Raw genomic sequence first — 22,170 nt, forward strand, 5'->3', positions numbered from 1 at the left:
ATTTACTGCTAATCCCTGTTTGCTTGAAATTAGGCGAGCTTCCACTTGTCTCAGGATTTCCGTTATTGCAATGCATCGCTAAGTTCTACATTCAAAAAATTTTCACTGTTGACTGTGTTAAAGACAATATCATTCAATTGAGATCTACGTCTTTGAATCACCTAATATTCCGCATTTTGTATGCTTTAAAAGCTGCTCGGACGACGATGAGAATGGGGCACAATTGATGGGGTGTACGAACAAAGGCCGTCACGCCAGGGCACCGAATTATAAAACGAATTGACACGATTACGGTTAGATATCAAATTAGGCCGGTGTGTTCACTAGAAGTTCGCAGAGTGGAGAACTTGAGTGTGGCAATGATATTAAACTGTGTTGGGACCTGCTCGTGGATAGCTACAGTGAAGTTGCAACTTTGAAATAAGGTATGTTGAGTAAAAACTACAAATCAGAAGTGTTGAGCGAACAAAACTTCGAAGCACGACAGCTATGCACGAGACCAACATTTTATGAGGCTGTTCTTCACCGTTCATTTTTACTACATTTTAAATGCCCGATTTCCCAGCGACCTTCGCGAAGCGTGTCGTCTTATGCTGCCTATATAGCGGGCAAAGGATTTTCCAGGGGTACCCTAAAGGTGTGTTTGGGGGAATTCATGTTACCGGTTTTGGTACATAATCGTGTTTTCCTTGTCGACAACCAAAATAAGTGCTGTATAACATCTGTCGACTTGGACGTGCTGGTTATCCCGCCCAGACCGTGTTTATCACACACGGTACGTCCGAAATTGTAAACTAAGAGCTCATGCGCCTTACCAGCTTGAAAAATGTGGGGTCTGAGTGCGAAATTAGAAAGCACAAATGCAAGGTATATCCTTTATGACAGGCTTCGTCCCCGCGAAGAGCACTTCCTTATATGCAATGCTTATATGGGAACACCGCGGGTGAAAGGTCAGACCTGCTCAAAAAGCGTCTTTTAAGACGGTCACACGTTATTATTGTATCTACGCTTTTTGTATTTCTGTTCGCACCTTGTCACCATCATATTCAGCTCTTTACTGTAGTGAACTTTGTCTCGCTGTGAGCGTTTAAAAATGCGTACTTTGAATTTCTAAAATGACACGGCATGCTTGCGATGCCATATATTTCAAACCGAGTTTGTGTTTATACGAATTACATTGTTTTGAAATGTCGGCAAATTATGACACTGTCTCATAATTAATGAATTCCAAAAGGAAAAGACAGCTAAGAGACTATGTTCTTTTTGTCGTTTGTCTCCCCTTGTGTAATAGTAAAAATGCGATGCATAGTTTGACATGGCGGGAGATGAAGTGCAGAGCGTCCTGTCATCGTCCGTGCATACAATAACATAATTTCATTTCACTGCTAATTAATATGTAAACTTTATACAGTCAACTATATAAAGAAAACATGTTATTCTTTTTCAAATGAAAAACACTTATACGGATTACTGCAAAATAATACTTCACGTTTATTTCGTAACTATCATGCATCTGTTTAATTTCGGTAGTTGTCTGCATATTTGCCGGAACGGTTGGTGTATAATCATGGTAATTGTAGCGAGTAACACAAACCGTGCGCAATCAGGCGTATTTTACTTTGTCATTTTATATAACAATGCTTTCAATGTTACAAATGTATATCAAGTCTTTTTATCCAGCAATTATCAGGCTATCATTATCAGTTAGCAAGCACGATTACGCAATGCCGGCTCAACAGAGCTGTACCATTCTCATTCTTCTTGAGTGATTCACCGCATGAAATCATGCAATATTTGATGTCCGAGTCTTGCAGCTGTTCAATGTTACAGATCATGTGCATTATTTAAAAGTAATAATTATCTGTGGCCATTATGAACTGATATCTACTGTACAGGCTACAACGGTCCTATAAAATTTGAAAAGTAAGTATTTACCCGGTTTGATTGGTTCTTGACTTGTCATTGTCAAAAACTCATACTGCAGTGTTCGCAATTTGGTGTGGTTGACAGCGAGAGGCGATCACTCATCACTATATCAATCCTAGGATTGTAGTCATTGTACAACGTGCTGATATTCGCGACCATCCCTGTACTGGGTTGCGTATGACTAACGGTATATGTTGTTAGTATATCACTCCGTCATAGAAGCCATGCCAAGATGTTCATGATTAAAAAGATTGCTATATTCGGTTACAACAGTCATACATAACTGAGTGATCAAGTGAACAAAATGGCTGAATTAATCTCTGTCTATAGAGTTGCAAACCGACATAAAGGGGCGTTGTTGTTTGCTAACCGATCGTTAATTAGCTTACTTTCAATTACATCTCCAGAAGCAGGTTGTGCAAAGCATGCTTTATAGCTAAATAAGGGTTAAAACTCTTAATTTAGTTGTTCATTGAATCTACAGACTTGTTTTCTAAATTGATTTAAGTTGAACGAGTTTGGTTAACCTGCCCCGGAAGGTTAACCAACGATCATTGCTAAATTATGCTCTATCAGTTTTGAGAAAGCGTGCAGGACAGTTCAATTTGTTAAAGTTAATCGTTTTGAGTTCAGTGGAACCAGAAAACAAGATGGAATTCAGCGTTTTTATTTGTTTTATCACATTGTTTTATAGGAAACTGTATATGAATTTATTAATTTTGCTCGTCCTGAATTGTACTAGCTCTGAGTGTTTTAAAGACATAATTTTAATTAAAGACCCGTCAGGAAACACGAAAATGCACTTCTTGAGGATGTACCCCCCCACTAACTTCTTGAGGATGTACCCCCTACTATATATATACGGAACCACCTACGTGCTTTCAAGTTTAGAGTCTGAATTTCTAGAGTGCATTTTGAATTTTGAACAAAATTTTCCCTAAAGATAAATCAGTTTGTCTCATATTGGGACTCACTCTTGTCGCCCTAACTATTACAATTCTGATGTGAATTTGCATGTCGTATTGTTAAATTTCGCTTTAGAAATACTGAAAGAATATTTCCGTGAATATTTTCTTTTCATGTATGTGCAATTTTTCTTTCTTGTGTTAAGTATTCCGATACTCTACCCTTTTATACTGATGCATGGTCTCACGCGAGGAAAGTGGGCCAAATTACAATGGAACTTTGGCATTGTGGGGGGTTCAGACGATATATTATCTTTCGAGCTAATGAAATACTTTTTCGTCATTCAAGCTGACGGTTTCTATCAAATCATATTCCGTCACTCTGATTTATATGATTCCATCATGGAAGCGATCAATTTATAGATCTGATTGTTATCTGTTTGCAAGCACGTTGGCAAACAATGAATATTTTAATTTGTATTTTGCTCTTTCATCATCTTGCACTTAAAATCGATTTCGTATCAATTGGGCGAAATTAAATTGGCTAATTTTCGTACGATATCAGTATCATTCTTCATTATCGTCGATGACAAGATCTGATATTACACAAAATCATTGTAAACTGAACATTTCACAGTGAATCGCTAAATGAGAGATCAATATTTCCTCACAACCATTCCATGACAGTATTTCCACTCGACTGAAGTGCCCTAATTTTGAGCCGGTTTTCCGTATACCCTAATTATTGGGCAGAACATGTATAGCTATATATATATATATATATATATATATATATATATATATATATATATATATATATATATATATATATATATATATATATATATATATATATATATATATATATATATATATATATATATAAATATATATATACGTCTGTCCGTTTTGGGCCCATAACGATTACTGTTTGTTTTTTGCCGTCAGTTTTCACGCTGAGCCAATATCGTTCGACTTCGTGATCACCTACCACAGTTTCACCTATCCATGTTCGCGTTGTGTAAAAATGTTTGTAAAAATATTGCACGATTTCTGACATGTCTGTCACATGCAAGACCTAGAATTTTCGTTTGATACCCTGAAGGTGATCAAAGAGTTGAATTTCAGTGCCGCTAATATCTATACAAACATATATCTTATATAAAGAATCTTTTAGGATATTGGTCAATGTTTACCGGATTTTTCTACCCCTCAGAAGTCTCAACATATGTAATGTGACTCTTACTTTTAATTAAATACCGTAGTATATCGTGGGAAAAAGCTAATACATATATATGTAGCTATACTTCCAGTAAAAATAAGAGCTATAGCAACCCAATAACCACTCTGACATTGCAGAAAAGGCAGGTTCTAAAAAGGTACTACTTTATTACATGATTGCATCATCTTGCCATCTTAAAAGTTAACCAAATCGTTTCTTCAAAACGTTTTTTTTGCCTTTGGTATTCGCAAACTGAAATTATTCACTGCAATTTGTGATACTTTTTCATAAGTGATACGTGCCTGATAAAGTCACAACCATCGGAGATAATCAATGACAAACTGTGTTTATAGCCTAGATATCACTCATACTGCTGAAATGTTCCCATCATCCGATATTTTCGGGCGGACTCGAGCAATTGTGTGATGATAAAACAATCTAAAAGTCAGCCATAAATTATCACCAAATTAAGAATTCCAGAAATTTAGCTCATCGGATTTTCATATTCCTCAAAAGTGTGAGAAGCTGTATCTAATCCTACTTCCTATCTGTCAACGCAGAATTTTCAGACAAACTAGTTTGCTTCCCCCCAAAATGATATATTTTAGGTTCGAGACATCTGTTCACTAGGTCATTTGTATTGCAGTCTTTAACTTATGCGATCTCTACACCACGTTTTATTCACGATATTCCATATCGTCTTGTTCAAACAACAAGATAGCTATACTTGTGGAAATGTGTTAAAAATATTCTTTCTTAATTGATCTTCTGGCACCTGTAAATCGCTCCGTGAACATTAGGGCAAAGGTTAAAGGCATACAACTGCGCTTTAAGCTGTATAAATATACGATGACACGTTTTATACAAATAGCTTGAAAGAAATGTGGATACCACTCATGAATACACGTCGTATATGTTCTATCATAATCGCATTTCTTAAATTTTGGCAGATCCTATATTATATATATCGTAGTAATGTTTGTACAGAATGTTTAGAGATCCGTATCATGCATGTAATCCAAATTCATATGGTGTATGAATAAAGATATATTATAATAACTCAGGATACTCCTCTCTTCAGGAAAGAAAAGGATACAAACGCGTATGCGCAATCCATTGCTGTTAAATTGTATAGGGACTCCAGCAGTAACAGCAATATAATATCTGTAAAGTACTCAGTTTTTATCTTGTCGGTCAATATCATATTGACCCCTAACCGTAGTTTAAATAATGAAAACAATAGTGAAAGCAACTCCATCTTGTACAAACTAATTATATATATCAAGAGCAATTTGGTATCAAGTCAAATTTGACAGTCTGTAGCATTTCAACATAAACAAGGAAAGCAGTGTATGCTGCGGAAGGGATGTTGGGAAAAATCTGATCAACTTGTGAAATGGGAAGTGAATATATTTCCAAGTTCAACCACACACTTTTTGACATGTAAACTGATTCGAACTTGACAAAAGGTAAACTGTTTCCATATATTGCAATGGTGGATAAGACAGATAAACAATTAGCTATTGAGTTACTAACATAACATCTGCTGCCGTATATCAGTACATACTAGGCAATAATTTTTGAAATAAGTGCAAATAGCGAGAAACTTCCTTGCAAGTAATATCACTATATTGTAGTGAAACTCTAAATGAATCACTTTGGACTCTTGTGGTCTACTAAAACAACGAAAGTGGCCTCCTAAAGACTATGCAGTTTGTTTAAAGATGTTTATCGCCTCCATGAATCTATTCCTCGATTTGATATTTTGAATCTCAGTGAGTAATTGTGTGTTATATCTCTTTCCTGTCTTCTAGTTTGCGTATAATAATTACAGTTTTCGCTATTGCCGGCGTATCGGTTCAATGCTTGATATTCTCATGATTTGGAAACACACACTTCTTTCTCTAAATGATAGTAATTTATTCTACTATACTTGGCCTGTCGGAAAGCGCAGAAGGCTTTACATTATATACCTTGATCTCGATAAAAATCTTGTGTCTCTGTTGTTCCAAAGTTATACAACGATATTACCACGATGATTAGACATTCATTTTAAATTTCAATTTAAATCTAAAATATAGTAACGAAATATGAGAGCAATGCAAACTTCACCAAAGTATCGTGAAATTCACTGCAAGGTTTTTCGATTCATTTCCTCTAATACCACAAAATAGCACTCAACGGAAATTTTAATTTTTCACGGTTGATAAGGAGAACAACATGCTATTAGTATGAGCAAGGCCTGGGTACGAGGTTGTGTTGCACACCTATCATACCTATCATTCAAATAAAGATTTCAAATGCCGAAATGAAATCTCGTTTGAAAATTAGTTAATCATATTGTCATGTAGTGGTCCATTCTCGAGGAACCCTTGAGTCGAAATTTGACACTCGTTGCTAGTGTTACGTCACGGTAAGCAATATGACTTTTGCGCCAAAATTTCAATTGCCTGGTATTAAAAGCAGAAGTTTTTTGTAGTCCAGAATCAAATTTCCCAGTTTGGCCCAAATGCCTTGCCTTAAAACGGTCTTCTGAGTTATGTTACCATTTGAAAAGGATTAGGTGAGCACAACTGCAATTGATAATATAGGCCGACAAATGCCATGTGTAGTGGATGAAAAACCATTCATGTACGATTTAAGCCGTTTTATTACGGCTTAACCGACTTGTCAGCACTTTATTTTTCGGATAACGCTTCAGACGATATGCCCAAGAAGATATGCCGTAGTAATTTGAACCAAGTGGCATTATAGACAGAAGGGTACAAAAAATGTGAGCAAATAGTAAACACTACTAGATGTGATCGTAAGAGTTTTGCATATTTCGTGGAATTTATAGTGATTAAAGTCTCGATCTCTTCCCAAAGAGATTGGCTATTGTTAGAATTGCTAAAGTGTAATTTCCGACCAAAGCGCCAATCAGTAATTCCAAGTATGTTCCCTCTGTGTTATCAAGATATAGGCTCGTTAATATATCTAATCATCTTGCGGTGTGGTGTAAATTTTCTTGACTACATTTCAGGTTGGACATGGATAAATTTGTGAAACCGTGGAGAAATCGTAGCAGGATCGTGTCGAGCACTGGCACAGCACTATGGACACCAAAGGTAAGGTATCGTTAGTGCGAAATGTGCGAAAATGTCAAAGCACCGAGATAATGTCTTAAATGATGTGCCAATAAGACGAAAGTATATTAAAAGCAGTTTCCTACTAAACAACGTATTTACTTCGATATTCTTCTTATATTATTAAAGAATATATTCCTCATTCAGCCTTGATGGAATGTTAAGTGCAGATCAAGTTCTTAGTTTCACTGTAATTATGTTTTGCATCGCATCATTTTCACATACTTTAACATAACTTTTACATACCTTTTACATGAGTTTTACATGATTGATTGGGTCACAAATTACACCACATTTTTCTTGGTATATTTAAGTGACGTGTGCATACTCTGCATGACTGCATTCTCCTGTGGATAGTTAGAAGGGCAATATTGATGTGATACGGTTTATGTTTCTTTTGTGAACAGCAGTTTGCTAAATGTCGTTTCCATTCATTTTGTAAAGGCTTTTAAGTGAACTGAAGTTATGAACATTAACATTCAAATTATTCAATAACTATACATAAATTTAGGGTGATTGAGGTTCGCTTTCCCCCTAGTTCACTCTTAGATTCAGCTCCCACGCAAGAAGAAGTTTGGTTCCCAAGCCTGGTTTCCATATACCGCCGACCAGATCCATCATCAATAACAACCGATTTGTTAACTGTCGCCGCCATATGGAAACCAGGCTCTCAGTTTTGATTTAATGTGAAGTAGTTAATCGCCGAGTTCAATCAGTTGGTGGTGATTAGTGCATGAACCCCACGCTTTGTGGGGTAACAATCTTTGTTGATCATTAAACATTGCCCAGTACGTAAACACAATAGATTGTATTTTTTGCTGTTACGGCAAACTGAAGTCTCACGTACTAAACATGAAGTTCTACAAATAGTTATTCTGCTTAACTTTCATTTTATTTTCTTTGCTTGAATTTATGACCCGAGTAGGTTTAGCCCGCCGATCTAACAGTAGTTTGGTCGAATTGTTTTAGACATTTATGCGGCACCCTGCATGTGGACACATAATGATATCTTTTGATCTGCTTGGAATCTGTGATATTAAAAGCTGATGCCTGCCAAAACATTCCGGCCATCTCATTTATTATATAAATTACTCATCGGACACAGGTCACGCCACTGTTGAGAGATAAGACACAAATAATGGACGAAGTAGACTAAAATGTCATGATTGCAGTCAATTTAAATACTAATTGAAGGAAGAAGTTGAAACAAAAGGAATAAATAATTCTGTGACATCATACGATAATAAACTATAGTCCTGATATCGTTAGAGGTATAATCAAGTGAATGTACTCTAGCTACATTGGGCAGCAAACATTCGTTCCCAATTTCTACTATCTATAGTGAAGTTTTGCGGAGTGATTTTGTAGGAGAACAAAAGAGAGAAAAGAATAAAAGAAAACTTGAACTAGACGAAATTCCCACGATTGTTGTCTTGTTTTTTCTAAAATTTTGGTTTTATTTATGGCTGTTTTGCGGTATGATTCTGTTCTTTACCCAATTGAGTTAAATTTGACAAAGATGTTTATCTGCCAGGATTTCGTTTCTTTTTTGCTTTTTTTTCATGATGTTATATTCTGTCTTTTAGGGTGATTTTCGTTGGTGTTCAGCGGCTGGTCACTCGGTTATTCTGACGGAGACTAATATAGCAGCATTATGCAATTCGGAACGTCGTGCACTTCAGCGTTTGGCCTTACTGAAACTTCAAACATTGAGTATACACTGTACTATCCCAGCTTACAAAGGTATTTACAACTTCTTTTCTTTATTGTAGCAAAAAGATTCGGTTCAATATAAGATTCTACAGTTATTTTAAAACTAATGAGTGACTATTTCTTACATTATCTAACGATCATTGTCTAAATAATGTGACTTTTTTTAGGGGAAGAAAGTAAATTTAAAAAGAGACTGAGAAAATCTTTGAAGGGTCGCAAACGGACGAATGCAGAGAGTGGGTCAACACAGCGATCTAGTGGAGGTATATTTTGAACTCTATAATTATTATTGTAAAAACCATGCCCGACAGTAAAAGGAAAGAAGTAATAAATATTTTTATATGGCTTATGAAAATCCTCTATTGTGATTGGTTGACGAGAGGTCCGTAAAACCCATACCCGGACTGTGGTCCGTATATTCCGTATCTGGACCAGTATACCGCATGTCGTATGCAGTTCAGCCATATAATAAACCGATTATTGATCTCGTTTGTTCGATCGCACGCACCGAAGTCCTTCGTCGCTCGGCCATCGGTCTGATATTTCACAGTAGAGATTCATCTGTGGTATAGACCTCGTGCTTGGTTTATCATCACTATATTATATATTAACCGACTCGGTGATAGTGATGAAGGAGGTGATAATTCACTGATAAGATATAACGTGTTTCTGCGTCAATGCTGAACGTTTCTTTCTCTATGTAATTATATCTAATCCTAGGAAAAAGTAAAACTACTGTCTTCGCTACTCCACTCGATTTGGTGATCAAAAATGACATCTGTTCGACATCTGTTCCTCGACCAGCACGAAGGCAAAGTGAGCCTACAGCTCTGTCTCCTGGAGCAGGAGAGAAACCTCGTAGGAGACGATTATCGTCGAACACACCCCCATCAACATCCGCATTTAAACGTCAGCAAATAAAACAATCTATGTCGTATGGCACGCTACAGAAAAATCCTGTGCCAACGACTGCTTTACGATCATCTGGTTCGTCAATAGATGGGGATTTAAACAAGCCAAAAAGGCACAGCGATAGTGATTCTGTTCTCGTATCAGACTCGCATCCTGAACAAAGACGTACTGGTGGGGACTCTAAATTGATTGATGCTCTAACTTTGTCTTCAACGTCGGCATCAGCATCGTGTTTGATAGAGAAACCACAACTACCCATACCATCTCCCCCTAAAGTACCATCCATTGTCGTTCAGTTTATCAAGTATCTTGAAACGTACGGTAGGTGACAGCTATCACAGTTACCGTGAAAGTGCATATTCTGCAATAACTACAAAGGTACCTTTAGTACCTTTTGTATCATTTGAGTATGGCAGCACAATCAAAGAAGGCTAGCTAGAACAAAAATTTATTATGAAAGATGTAACATGCGCTACATGCAGTACTGATAGCTATATTTTCCTAGTATAGGTAATAGTTGGTAACAAGTAATAATGGTTTTGATGGTGCAATTAACATTCTTCAAATTTGCAGTTAACTCATACAGCAATTACGTTATCTACTCCTGAGCTTGCATTTCTGATTAACTGTTTTATATTATTGCATATCACTATGTATATCATTATAATCTTGTATTTAAATTTATGCAGGCTTACACGCCCTGGGCATATTTCGAGTAGCTGGATCAAAGAAAAGATTGAAGCAGGTATCTGTAGTTCTATTCACCACCAGGTTCAGGGGTTGTGTTACATGATCTCACAGAAAGTGGAAGTCGACGTACCAGGCTTGTTTGAAAGTTTGTAAAATGGGTCGGGCAAAAAGATTTGCTCTCATATGAAAAAACCCGGCTACAAAAAACTATCAAATAAAGTATGGAACCACATTGCAAAGTATATTAGCATCACAGAATGGGGGAAGATATGAAGAAAGCACGAATACAGAAACCCTCGCTGTTTCCATGAGGGCAAATAGTATCAAGCCCAAAAAATGGGAGGCATTTCCTCCCTTTTATGGCTATCTTACTGCCCAGAGCTTAAATCCCTTATTCAGACGACAGAGACAAGGCGCCTTTGCCAGCAGCCGTTTAGCACTGTGTCAAAATAGATTTGACTGATGTGGTGATTTTCTCTAGCTTCGTGATGAGTTCGACAGTGGTTCAAGGAAAACATTTTCAGAAGAAGATAATGCACATGACGTAGCAGCGTTATTTAAAGAGTTTCTTCGTTGTTTGCCTGAACCCTTGATGACTAGAGAGTTGTATACAGCTTTTCTTTCTACACAAAGTAAGCATCAAGTATCTCAAAGCAACTTCTTAAAGAATAAATAATTTTAACATCGACGATTTGTTTTTACGACACGGTAGTTGTTGTGCATATACCTCTTCCTTTCTCCCCAAATGTCCCACAACTTCTCATTTTCCCGTACGCACTTTCCTAGTAGTAGTGCTACCAAGTTTTCTTTGCTTGAATTGGTAATATATTTTTAGGATTTAAAGATCCAGAGACACAGTTGAATGCTTTGAAATATTTATGGTATCTACTGCCTGACTCCAATCGCGACACACTACAATATCTACTGTGCTTTCTTAGTAAAGTCGCAAATTATGCCGAGGATACAACGGATAAAAATGAACAAATTGTGAGTCATTAGATAATTTAGATTCAACTCTATATATTTACAATGTCCATGTAGGTTAGTTAGGCAGCTTGGAGATTAGTTTTTCAAGAGCGCGTGCACGCCAATCAGGAACAATCAAGGTTAAAGCTGTTGGTGAACTTGTGGTCAGAGATTACAGGCAAAAGTTTATTAGCCGATTATTGTTTTGAAATAATGGCTCAACAGTCGAGCCACTCAATGTATCAAATGATGAGATAATCAGATAAATTGCACGCTAGATCCGGTAATCATAAAGTTCGTTTGGAATTTGGCGCGATCGCTGAACATGAAACAAAGATTATATTTGAGTATAACACGTGTAATTCACGCTGCTGAGTATGTTACTGAGTGCTGACTATCCTGCTTTTTGGGTTAAGTCTAGACGGTGGTTTATACATAACGTCTTGAGTGTCATGAGTGTAGAGAAATGTACATACCTTCATACAAATATACGGTCACGGTTCTCACTTCTCATTTCGATGGCAAACTACAAAAAAGCTACATCATTCGGCGCTTATGAGATTAAAACGGCGAAATATCATTTAGAAGCTGAAAAGCATGTGCAGTATAATATGTAAATTGCGTGTCTTGTCGAGAAGAGCCCTAGGGACGAGGTTGTTGATTACTTAAATTTTAGTCAATTTACATACTAATTTTAATTACTAAAATTTTAGTCAGTTGTACAGGGTGTATAAAAAAACGCAACCACTTAAATATTCTCTCCTTTTCAATAACAATTCAAGACATTGTAGGTCTTTGGGAATTATTAAGGTTACGTTTTTTTTAAACAGCCTATACATAGGTACAAATAGCTATTGGTTTACTAATAGCTTAGGAATTATATTCTGTTTATCCTTTAACATCAAAGTTGCTAATCGATCATTCCGTTCATTTTCCAAATTTTTCAAATGATGTTTGTGCATTCAAAACACCTGCTGAGCAGTACTCCTGTACTATTATGTAATCAGCAATAAATATAAAACAATGGAAACTTCGCAAATTCAAAATTTTGCTATGTCTTGACCACGCATCTTCATACCTGGCGCCAGTTGTTGGCTTCAACTATTCATTTAGGGTAGCTGAATCGTAGATAACATCAAAATATATAATCCTGTATGATCGGCCGATGCATGACAATAACAAGAGTTAGCTAACTTCTCTTCTACAGCCAGCTCCTTTATTCTGAAGGCTGCGTGCAAGATAGTCTAGACGTAGTAAAAATGCTTTCAATCTACTGAGGGTTATTTTTTTAAAGTACTTAGCGTACTCATATTAATACCTGTTATTCTGACACCGTGTGTCTATCACCGACCTCGGTTACTTCGAGTTACTTTGTCTCCGTGATTACGGTTTATGATTCAAAGAGATTTATTGATTTTAATAGGAAAATTAAAAGAATGTCCCGTTCCAATATGATAAGATGAAGTGTCCTCAAAGATTATTGATTATTTTACCAACTTTATTTAGGTCCCGGGCAATAAGATGAATTGTAGAAATCTGGCTACGCTTATGGGGCCAAATATCCTCCATAAGGTAACGTTGCAATAACGTTTTCAGCAAAGGCCTGTATAATAATTAAACCTTTCAAACAGCCTGCCTAAGTTAATGATCATCTCGTCGCAGAAAAAGGTTGTGTCATACATACTGTGTAGAAATGTACATTACGGTGAATCAAACATTTTCGCAACTGCTCAACTGCCACTATTCATAGGCGTACGAGACAGGGGGCAGGGGGCACTTGCCCCCCACCGAAAATTTCGGGATAGGCAAACTAAAAAAGAGTTGCATAGCTAAGATTTATAAAACAAATTTTGTAATGTGTATCACATATTTGTATTCAGGCTATTTCGCCATTTTTATCACTACTTCTTAAAAGCACATCGACCGCTTTGCCAAGTTTATTGTTCAAAGTTATAATTCGGGCACATTGTATAATTAAAAAATTCGGGCGATTTTTTTTTGCCCCCCCCCCCAAACGAAGTTACGCCCGTACGCCCATGCCACTATTATATTAACTGCGGCAATATCTGCATAAGATACTAAAGAAACATTCACACTTATTTTCAAATTTCGAACTTCTATGCATTTTTTTTGAAGGTGAAGAGTTCACATTCTCCAAATTTTTTTGTGGAGAATATGCACCGAGCAGAGGAACATGATGAAGTCATTGACGTCACTGAAGACTTGATTACATATCACGAAAAACTGTCTACGGTAGCTATATTTTGCTTTTTCAATATATCATGCATATATAACATATATTTAGATATAGTATTCCTGTTGATTAGCGCTACGATACGCCATTGTTTAAAGTTGAATTTTTATGAAATTTTTTTGGGGGGATTAATGTGACGTCGACCAAACCTTCTTGAATACTGTTAGTTTGGACCAAATAACAACATTTATACAGCAGTTGTACCCAAACCATGTCCTCTCGATGTTGCATTTCGATCTATGATATATTTATTATTTTATACCTTTGTCCACTACCTATTTCTGGCAGGTGTCACCAGAGATGCATGATCAAGTCATGCGTTTTCTGCTCCAAACTGAACCAGAGACCGTTGATTTTATTCTTCGACGAAAAGTTAAAAGTCAATTTGGGTAAGATAAACCATTATAGGTCGAAGTGGATGCTCTTAATTTTTAATCGTACTCATTTTCTGCCTTTTAGGCAAGATATCGAGAACATAATTAAGGGAAGCAGTGATATAATCAGCGAAATTGATGACAAGGAAATCAACGCTCGTTTGCAACAACGTGTTACAAACACCTATGATTTAAAGAAAGGCACGCAACGTGCACACAGCGTGCCTGTAGGTAACAGAAACTTCAACTCAAGTGACAACGTCCAAGCAGACGCACGGATGCACCCCAGGTGTGCTTCGGTTGACGCACAATTTGTAAAAACATTTGGGTTGAGTCCATGCAAGTGCACGGTCGGTCGCGAAGATCGTAACATGATAAAGCAAAGATCTTACGCAAACAATCAACCAGCAACACCAAAGATGAACACTTCAATATCGTTTAGTTATTTTCCACCATCTCCAAATCTTAGCGCTCGGTCCACGTCGACAGGCAACTCCCCAAATAGTAGCATCAGTTATTCACCTACAGAAGTAACCTATCGTGATTGTACAATGCAGTATTCTGCTACACAGAACGGTAACTCTCTTTCCACCGATGATACATCGTCAATAGGGGAAAGCAGGGGAGAGTCAGATATAACGAGTGAGGACTTTGATGATGTTGATTTGAGAAAGCAATGGCTAGAATGGGAAGCACTAAGTAAAAACTTTAACTACGATGCTGATTTTCTCGACCAAGAAACACTCGTGTGAATAAAGATTATAATTTGTAAAAATGCACATCATGAAAAGACTTTGCCACCAGTTAATAATATCTGAACATAAAAGACGAAAGGCGGATCAAAGTCAAACAAGCAATTTTTGCTTGGCTCATGCTTGAATGTTCGCTGGCATATTGAAGTTAATGCACTGATACGGAATAATATGGATGCACTCATCTAAACCAAATCGGCATTAAGAACGCTTCTTGTTTTCTTCAAATGTGTGATACGAATATATGATAGTGTTTATATGTGTACAAAGTGATGAAATGTTTTTATTTGCACTGTAAGAATGGAGAACAATGATGCCAAATGCGAAATCTGAAATTCATAGCTGTCTTTACGACATTGAGATCTGAAAACAACCACGCAACTCCAAGAGAGAATCAGTTGACGAGGGACTCCATGAATTCGATCTCGTTCACTAAATGACAACGAAGAAGTCCCACTAAACCAGGCACTTGTTGTCCAACTCGACTTGAGCTGTTTTTCCTGGGTGACCCGTCTGTTGAGTTGTCATAAATCATATGAATCATTTCACAAGAATTGTCAAATAAAATTCGGGAATTACCAATTAATGTGGAAGTCCATTTGGCCAAATGACGACTTTTTAAGACCACAGTAATGCGGGAACTGTTCGAGCAATCTACTGCATGATTACAGTAATACTGATGTAAATAATTTAACTAGCGGATTGTTTTGGCAATAAACAAATTAAATACAACAACGGAAGAGTATCTCAATTTGATTGCTCAGTTCTATTTTGATAAGTTGTTAGGAGAATCAGATCGGAAATATTGGAAAAATGCACCTGAAATCCCTTGGTCCTAAAATCGGTAGATTGTTCTTAAAACAACTGGCGTTTTTTATATCGTTTTCTCACTTTTTCACATTGCTCCAGAGGTTTAGTCAGTGCGAGTTGTATGATACGGTCGAAAAGTGAAAACCAAAGACAGCGTCAACGACTGACAAATTTAATGTAAATTTTATTCATCACTATTACTATTAGAGCAAGTATTTAAGTGTACTATATAAGTATATATAATATTCACTGACCCTATAATATTGTTTTAGTTCATGCAGTCTTAAACTAGTCTGATGTAGATAATACATTTACAATTACAAACATATTTGAAACCTAGAGTCTAGACATAATATGCCCGCGACAAATGTACCGAGCAATATAAATAAGACGACGTTTTATTGCTGAAAAAATTCCGAAAGTTTTTTTAACTCAAAAAATATTACGTCAAATCATCTTGTTTTATTAGTCATTTTAAGAGGCATACAATTTTCAACAATCCTAATATTCTTAGACTTCGATTGCGGATTTCGGAAATTAAATGTTTTGAGGGAAAATGCTAAAAACCGTAAAATATTGTGAAACAAAGCGAGAGAAATATTTTCTTTGCATATTTTTTCGACATTGATTATAAAAGATCACTTTCTGAATCATTTGAAATATCAAAAGATATTCAAAATATTGTACGTTATACGATGAGTGATTTATCACTAAATACCACATTCTATATGCCAAAGCAAGTTCAGTTCACAATTTAAACTTACACGTATACGTATAAGGTAAAATTTACTTCCTAAAATAACGGTCTACGAACAATTTAAAAATAATTGTTTCAACCTAACGGCAATTATACAATAACAAACGTTACTTTGAGCTTTCTTTTGACTTTTTTCTTCTTCCAAGAAGCGAGTTCTTTGCTTTGTCTACAGTCTTCAATATGATTGGTTTCTCGAAGTCAACACGCATTGACTGCAGCGTCAGGTCGAACTCAGCCTGGATTAAGAATAAATTAGAGAAACAAGCATTGAAAACTTACTTAAATCAAACAGCTTTTCGCCAAAATGTGTGATCTTATGTATTTTGCTATACAGATATATCAAAAAACATAGTACAGGTTATTTATGCACTTTTTATAAACACCCATCCCGGCATGGAATGCTAATATTATTTAACTATCTATGACTATAAGTATATTGTTATCCGAAAGATATACATACCTGCATATCTTCCCAATTGTCTGTTTCATCTTTTAAAACACTAGCTGTATGTAGAGGTGTTGACGGAACTTCAGTATATGCCTGGAGGGAACATAGTGATATTTTAATATACGATTCGCGATAGCATTGATATGTTCCATCAAACTTTGTATCAAGCCCATTCTAAAGAACTTTTAATTATGCTTATGGCTGATCTTTCAAACGTCCTTGCCGCATCATTTGTAGTGTAGCTTAGTATAGGAGTCAGATTATTGTTTAATGCTCATCGCAGGAAAGTACAAATTTTACTCTTGAAATATGTTAGCCACAGAAAGGAGATTTGGATCCTCCTGAAACATCCTCAATGCAGTAACTGACATCCGCACAGAAACATCCGCACTAACTTTTATTAAGTGAAAACTCACCTTTATCCAAGGATTATTTATAACTTTTTCGACCGTATATCTTTCGTGTGGGTTTGTCTTCAGTAGCCCTCGAATCAATTCTTTTGCTGTAGAAGAATGATATTTAAATAACAAACACAAATGCAGGTTGAGAGGTTTTTAGCACTGTCCTGTCCCTAGGGGCAGAGAACTGAACCGCAAGTCTCTGAGTTGCATGTACATGTGTGAAATCGTCATGTCCAATGTCCAACGTGTGATACGACTTTGCACGCTAATACGTCATATTAAGTCGTACCCGCAATGTCATGACGTCACACCAATGGCGAAGCAGAGTAAAAAATAGATACCTATTTTTTTCCTCTGTGACAAACGGAACGTAAATGTGAAGCAGCACAAATGCGAGCGAACAAATTTATAATATTCATTCCTTTAAATAAAAAATAGAACAATTATTGAATTCGGTTTTCACATAGCATAAAAAATTATCAAGCCTCAGTTTATTACATGAAGGATATAATCAAGTTTGAACGCCAAACTTCGGCTTGACAATTCTTCATATCGTGTTCAAACTTATTTAATAATTGTTTATTATTCAAAGGAAGCTTGATCGAGATTTTCGTTTGGGGACCACCCAAACTTGCGATCCTAATGCGGGTGTTCTGCTTCATACTAACATCAAAACTCCATTGTTGCTGTATACTTTATATATCAAGTTAGTAGTAGGTAAAAATGCTGGCGTTTAAAAAATTTTTGGTTATAACCTTGTGTCGAGACATTACTCCACTCTGGATCTGGAAAACTATATTGTCCCTGTCGGATACGTTTCTTCATACCGGGTGAAATCGCTGCGCCATGGTTACTGTAAAATGGCGGAAATCCACAAAGCCTATACGAAAATGTTATTACAAAGTAGAAATCATTATCGACATTTGGTCTCTATGTTTTAGTAGATGGAACAAGGTATCGGACATGGGACGACGAATGCAGGTAATGCTGATCGCGATGACTGGTTACATACTGTAGCATGCATGTGTCGGGCTAATAGGGAACTTTAGATTTTACTACGACTCCCGTTACCGCTACGAGATTCGTCATATTGACGTGATATTCGTGATACTTCGACTGACGAATCTCGTAGCCGTAGCGGGAGCCGTAGTCAAATCTAAAGCTCTCAAATAAGAAGCTCAGTGTTTACAGCTTGTTTGAGTTATTTCGAGCATTGCAAAGAGATTCGCAATGTAGGTAAGAAATCTGTTAACGCAGGTTTGCTGCGTGGTCGTGCCATAAACAAAATGAAGAAATTAAGTTTACATGATGATCAGGGCCGTCCTCAGGATATTTTACAGGGGGGTGTAAGGTAATCTAAACCGACTGATCGACGGACTTGTACCGACTACACTCTGGATGAAACTTTGTCAAGTTTATATTGGATCGGTCTATAGTGTCAACAGTATGTTTGTCTGCCGACTAAAATAGCAATTTTACCGACTAAACCTCAGAATAAACTTTCTGGGGGGGTGTGACACCCCCCTAAACCCCCCCCCCGTAGCTCCGGGCCTGATGATGATATTCGTACTCATGGTCACGCTCATTGACATCGTCGTTAAATCTTAAGCGCAATATTAGTTTCAACTGAGGAAACCGTGACGAGTACTGCGTATCCTAAATTATGCATGCAAAGAAAGCATGGTTATAGAATATAGTAAAAATGGTAGTACTTACAAGATATACATAATTACACCTAACGACCACATATCACACGATTTGTCATACATTTGAGGGCCAAGTACTTCTGGAGCTGCAAAAATTTCGTAGCAAATTTGAGTATGAAATAAATGAAAATGCCCGGGCACAGTCGACATGTCGTTACAGAACTGAATAAAAACAAACGTTAATGAATAATGGAAGATAGTATAAGATGTTTGTTTAATAAAAATACATTACTACACCAAAATTTGGTTTAAGGCTGTAGTAAAAGCAACTATACTCGCTTGTTGTCGAAACGTAAAATGGCAGGATACAGGCACTCACCTACATAGTAAGGTGTATAGCATGGTGTCTGTAGGGTTAATTTATCAGGAGTTGTTTCCTTTGCAAATCCAAAATCTGTCAATTTCAGCACAGCATTTGGCTGCTTGTTTGTGAAAAGTAAGTTTTCAGGCTAAAAGTGGAAAGATAAATGTGTGCTATCTTATAATGGATAATAAAGATATACACGTCGTATACATTCCCTTGGCTTTGGGAGTACACTCTTCCTTTTTTTACACGTGCTTCTTTAGCAAACAGGTAATTTTTAATGGAACTTTTTCGTTTTTTCTCGTCTATATTTAGTCATTTTTTTGTCGTTTAGAACCTTACTTAGTATCTCACTACCATCTTTCATAAGCTAAGTTCAGTCAAATATGACACTCGTTCGTGCAAGTAATCAAATGAAACCATCATAAGTCTCGAATTTTTTATTTGATTTTGACCGAGTGACATCTGTCTGGGCGGAAATCGACCGATATCAATCGAAAAGGCGTTTTTTACTGATTAGCCTATCAGTAGCAGCCTGTCATCAAACGTTATCAACATATTTACGGCAATTATATGGTAGACTTGGCAAGAATTTAGTTCCTGTTTCGCCATAACTTGACAGGAGTGAAGTTGGCTATGCCTACGGCGCACAGAATTTATTAATATAAATGCGTTTCAAAAAAACTGAAAATGTCCTCTTTTCATCTGCCTTAAAAACAGCAACACAACGCGTACTAACAGGTTATAATAATTGTAATATCTGGCTTGGATACCACAATACAACGATTTCACCGAAGCTGTAAATTCCAAAATGTCAACCACATTATGTACTGCACTAAATAAACTAGTATGTTTTGTGACTAACCTTTAAATCACGATGAGCAATGTCCATTGAATGCAAGTGAGCAAGAGCAAGTGTGACTGTTCGAATTATTTCCGCAGCCTCTGAACATATTTTTATATGAATTGTGTAATTGCATTTATAATATATACTGAAGCAACTGTTCAATACAAAGTTAAGACTTATAAAGCTGTGGGCCATATACATTAACCTAAAAGTTGCAGTTAGGCATTCAATTTTGACCTAGGTGCAGTGTTCCTATTTACCTCTTTCTGTGAATGGCTGATGTGTTTCAGACCTACGTTGAATAGCTTCAAATAACTCTCCACCAGTCATACTAAAATATCAAAAAACAAGATGCTGGTTCAATGTCAAACCATGCATTACATCATACTTTACTCAAAAATCCATCTCAGTTTTTAAAAGGCAAGGTCGTACCACTCCATGACAGCCAGTAAAGAGTCTCGTCTCATAAATTTATTCTCATAAACCTCTTTAATCTTAACAATAAATGGACATGCACCAGCCTTCCAATGTAAACCTAACTCTCTTCTTGATTTTGCATTATCTTGCAATACCTGTAAACAACACATATAAAATCATGTAACTAGCCTTAATTAATAAAGTTATTACTAGATGAAAGTGCTAAACACTCTACTGTTGGGCTGCTATTATTACATCTCGTTTATGGTGAGGCACCTATCCATAGGATCACCAACAGCAATTCAGAATATTATAATTATAGCTTGCAATAAAACCAAATGCATTTTACTTGTCCCTGAATGGTAAACAAAACTCTGTGACAAACAATTGGAGTGAAAACCATGAAAACACATAAACAGGCATTTGGTGGGGGGGAAGCACAAACTAACTAGCATTATTGGAGCATTATTTTGACAACCTATGAGTTTGGTGATTGTTAGGCATAGAAAATCAAACAAGAACTGAAAGTGTCTTTGGTATATAAATGTATTGTGCATGTTAAAATGTAATTATATTAACTAATCTGCAGTCAGACATTTCAATATAAGCACTAATCCATTCAGTGATCAATTGAGGTGAGGCTAAGGATTTGTTTACTACAAATCTCCTTAAAAACCCGAGTCTAAAAGTTTATCTAAGAAAAGATTAATTTGTTGACAAGTAGTTTCACGCGCATGGCCTGCTAACCCCAGAGTGTGGTTTGACACACCAGAACGATTTTTTTAACATCTTGTCACAATGTAATGCATTTCGAATATCAATTTATTACATACAATATATTAATTGCACTTGAATGTCAATATTTCGACTTTGTTGTGATGTATTCTCCATATTATTTATACCCCTGTATATTGTATGCAAGGCATAGACTGCTTTGCTATCAGTTTACCTTTAACGCGTATTTAAACCCGGTTTTTTTCTCTACACATTCAACAACTTTGCCGTTAATGCCGACCCCAAGAACCGTAGTTGTAATGGTATATACATCAGTTATCGGCGACTTTTTCGTTTCGAACGGAGTACTTGTCCCAAATAAGGCATTCATTTTCGACGATAGAACTCCCAGCTTGAATTATCAATACACAAGACAACTTAAAACAACGCAAATCATCGTTAGTTACAGAAAACATGCAAAGAGTTTTAAAAACACATATATTTACCTTGCCTTGTGAAACGATATAAACCTCTTCCGTGGATCGACGATTCCGACCTGTGGTTCCCGATTATTTACCCGGACTGGTAGCGAGTCTGCGAGTGTGACACTAGAAAGTGATGATGCAACAATATGTTTTGAATTTAAAGGTATGAAGCCTATCCACGATAAAAAAATGACGTAATAAGATAAGAATACAAGATTGCCTAATTTGTGTATTTGGTATTCATGATTTAGCATGATGCTTTGCCATAAACGTTTTACACTTTTTAGCGATTATTCGTTACCTTTTCCGAGTTAAGGACCCCGATTACAAAAATTGGGTGACAAAATCGGGTGATTCAATGGATGATTTATTAATTCCTAAAAAAGGCTTTTCCACGCCACAATTTTTGGGGTACTGTCTACTGAAAATCACGAATTAGAAG

General features: G+C 36.5%; 2 protein-coding genes across 4 annotated transcripts; one reads left to right on the plus strand and one right to left on the minus strand.

Moving 5' to 3' along the window:
- The first annotated feature begins 122 nt into the window (after positions 1-122).
- LOC114524615 (rho GTPase-activating protein 6-like) lies at positions 123-15,622 on the plus strand. Of its 3 annotated transcripts, none has more exons than XM_028545757.1 (12): positions 123-425; positions 7,076-7,160; positions 8,765-8,921; positions 9,059-9,154; positions 9,612-10,124; positions 10,493-10,548; positions 10,975-11,125; positions 11,329-11,480; positions 12,966-13,031; positions 13,596-13,712; positions 14,002-14,102; positions 14,173-15,622. In XM_028545757.1, exons 2-12 carry the CDS (start codon positions 7,083-7,085, stop codon positions 14,837-14,839), a joined length of 2,154 nt encoding a protein of 717 aa, XP_028401558.1. In that variant the 5' UTR covers positions 123-425; positions 7,076-7,082; the 3' UTR covers positions 14,840-15,622. The 3 variants fall into 3 exon arrangements, with proteins under 3 accessions (XP_028401558.1, XP_028401567.1, XP_028401575.1); XM_028545766.1 differs by lacking the exon at positions 123-425 and adding an exon at positions 4,554-5,522; XM_028545774.1 differs by lacking the exon at positions 123-425 and adding an exon at positions 5,535-5,828.
- A 459-nt stretch (positions 15,623-16,081) lies between these two features.
- LOC114524637 (MAP kinase-activated protein kinase 2-like) lies at positions 16,082-21,842 on the minus strand. Its single transcript, XM_028545784.1, has 11 exons — positions 21,750-21,842; positions 21,479-21,680; positions 20,545-20,684; positions 20,373-20,443; positions 20,131-20,210; positions 19,281-19,410; positions 18,972-19,047; positions 18,011-18,135; positions 17,271-17,356; positions 16,867-16,947; positions 16,082-16,642 (listed from the first exon to the last, which is right to left on the minus strand). Exons 2-11 carry the CDS (start codon positions 21,632-21,634, stop codon positions 16,514-16,516), a joined length of 1,074 nt encoding a protein of 357 aa, XP_028401585.1. The 5' UTR covers positions 21,635-21,680; positions 21,750-21,842; the 3' UTR covers positions 16,082-16,513.
- Positions 21,843-22,170: the final 328 nt, after the last annotated feature.

The sequence above is a fragment of the Dendronephthya gigantea genome, unplaced genomic scaffold, assembly GCF_004324835.1.
Source record: "Dendronephthya gigantea isolate DGI-Jeju-01 unplaced genomic scaffold, DenGig_1.0 000001F, whole genome shotgun sequence".
NCBI lineage: Eukaryota > Metazoa > Cnidaria > Anthozoa > Malacalcyonacea > Nephtheidae > Dendronephthya > Dendronephthya gigantea.